The 1,352-nt window shown below is 51.0% G+C and overlaps 1 protein-coding gene across 1 annotated transcript in view; it reads right to left on the reverse strand.

The window, feature by feature from the left end:
• The window catches only part of eloa (elongin A), a 9,746-nt gene that overhangs the window by 1,979 nt on the left and 6,415 nt on the right, over window positions 1–1,352 (reverse strand). The window contains exons 9-11 of the mRNA XM_017436307.3: window positions 754–934; window positions 548–680; window positions 34–123 (exon numbers count right to left, since the gene is read on the reverse strand). Of these exons, the coding sequence (XP_017291796.1) occupies window positions 34–123; window positions 548–680; window positions 754–934 (404 nt within the window). The remainder of the gene's footprint in view (window positions 1–33; window positions 124–547; window positions 681–753; window positions 935–1,352) is intronic.

The following is a 1,352-nucleotide window of genomic DNA, read 5'->3' on the forward strand; positions in this document are numbered from 1 at the left end:
CCTCCTCCCCCGCCGCCGCCGCCGCTTGGCGCCGAGGGGCGAGAAGAACCTGCGGAAGGGTCTAAAAGTGAGGAAGAGGAGCGGCTCGACTCACCGAAGGAATCGGTGGAAGATGCTTTTATTCTGAAAGAAACAGGAAGAGAGGAAAACGGCTGAATCTAAAATAAAACGGGGGACGGCCTTCAACCCTTGCTGCTGCTAGTTAGCATGCTGGTTAGTTAGTTTCCACTAATCCAACCAGAGCAGCTAAAACAATCTGATGATTGTAAGGATTCACCGTCTGCCACCAGGGGGCGCCACGCGTCACATCTGATGAACTTCGGTCATTTTTCTGCAGGTTTTCCTGTCGAGCGCTGATTAAATAATTATCTGTCCGACATCCCAGAATATCTGAGCACTTTAAGGCTTCAGATTCCTTCTGTTTTGTGGAGACACGATGTGATTCGTGCTCTTTATTAGGATACAGCAGTGAAGTCGAGAGTCTCTGAGTGTCTGTTAGCAAAATATCTCCTGATTCTAATGAAGTGATGAAGAATATTTCACTCACTTGAAGGGAGAAGCAGCTGCAGCCGAGGCGGCCGTAGACGAGCTGCTGGACGTGCCAAACCTCTCCTGACGGCGGCGGACGTCACGCGGCGGCTTGGCCACGGAGTTCACAAACGCCATCTTCACCTGCCGTCCTGAAGGACAGGACATCCAGAGGTTCAGGGCTGTTTTCAGCCGCTCACAGAGGCGGTATTAAACATGTCATACCTTTGGGTTTATTGGCGTGAGCCGTGGTGATGTTCTGGGTGAGCATCCGGAGCCGCTCCTCGCGCTCGTCGTGCAGCCGAAGGTACATCTCCCTCCACGACTCGAACTCCTGAGGAGCCTCACGCTTGAAGTCCCGCTGACAGTGACGCATCCACAGCTCGTCTGAGTCCTCCGTGAAACACTGGAGAGAAAACAGAAAGGTGTCAAACACCTGACCGATCAGGTTAGAGACGAATCGCTGTAGAAATCAGCTGTAGAAGCTAAAACAGAGAGAACAGGAGCTAAAAGAGGGCAAAAAAACAAAAAGCTAAAAGTAGCAGAAGACAAACTGAGGCGTTCTGAAGGAACTGAAGAGATCTCCGTGTTTAGCTCCAACAAAGAGCTGTGAGCTGGAAACATGGCAGACAGGGGTAATGTGGAGAAAACGGGACAAAAAGAGGCCAAAATAAGAGGTTTAGGCTTAAAAAGAAGAAAAACGGTAAAAACAAATCAAAGAAAAAGCTGAGAGGCTTCAGCTGATCATCCAGTTTTCAGCTGCCTGAAGTGAAGAGGCGGGCTGCAGGAGGGCTGCTGCAGGCGGGCTGCAGGAGGGCTGCAGG

This window comes from Kryptolebias marmoratus, linkage group LG5, assembly GCF_001649575.2.
Source record: "Kryptolebias marmoratus isolate JLee-2015 linkage group LG5, ASM164957v2, whole genome shotgun sequence".
Taxonomy (NCBI): domain Eukaryota; kingdom Metazoa; phylum Chordata; class Actinopteri; order Cyprinodontiformes; family Rivulidae; genus Kryptolebias; species Kryptolebias marmoratus.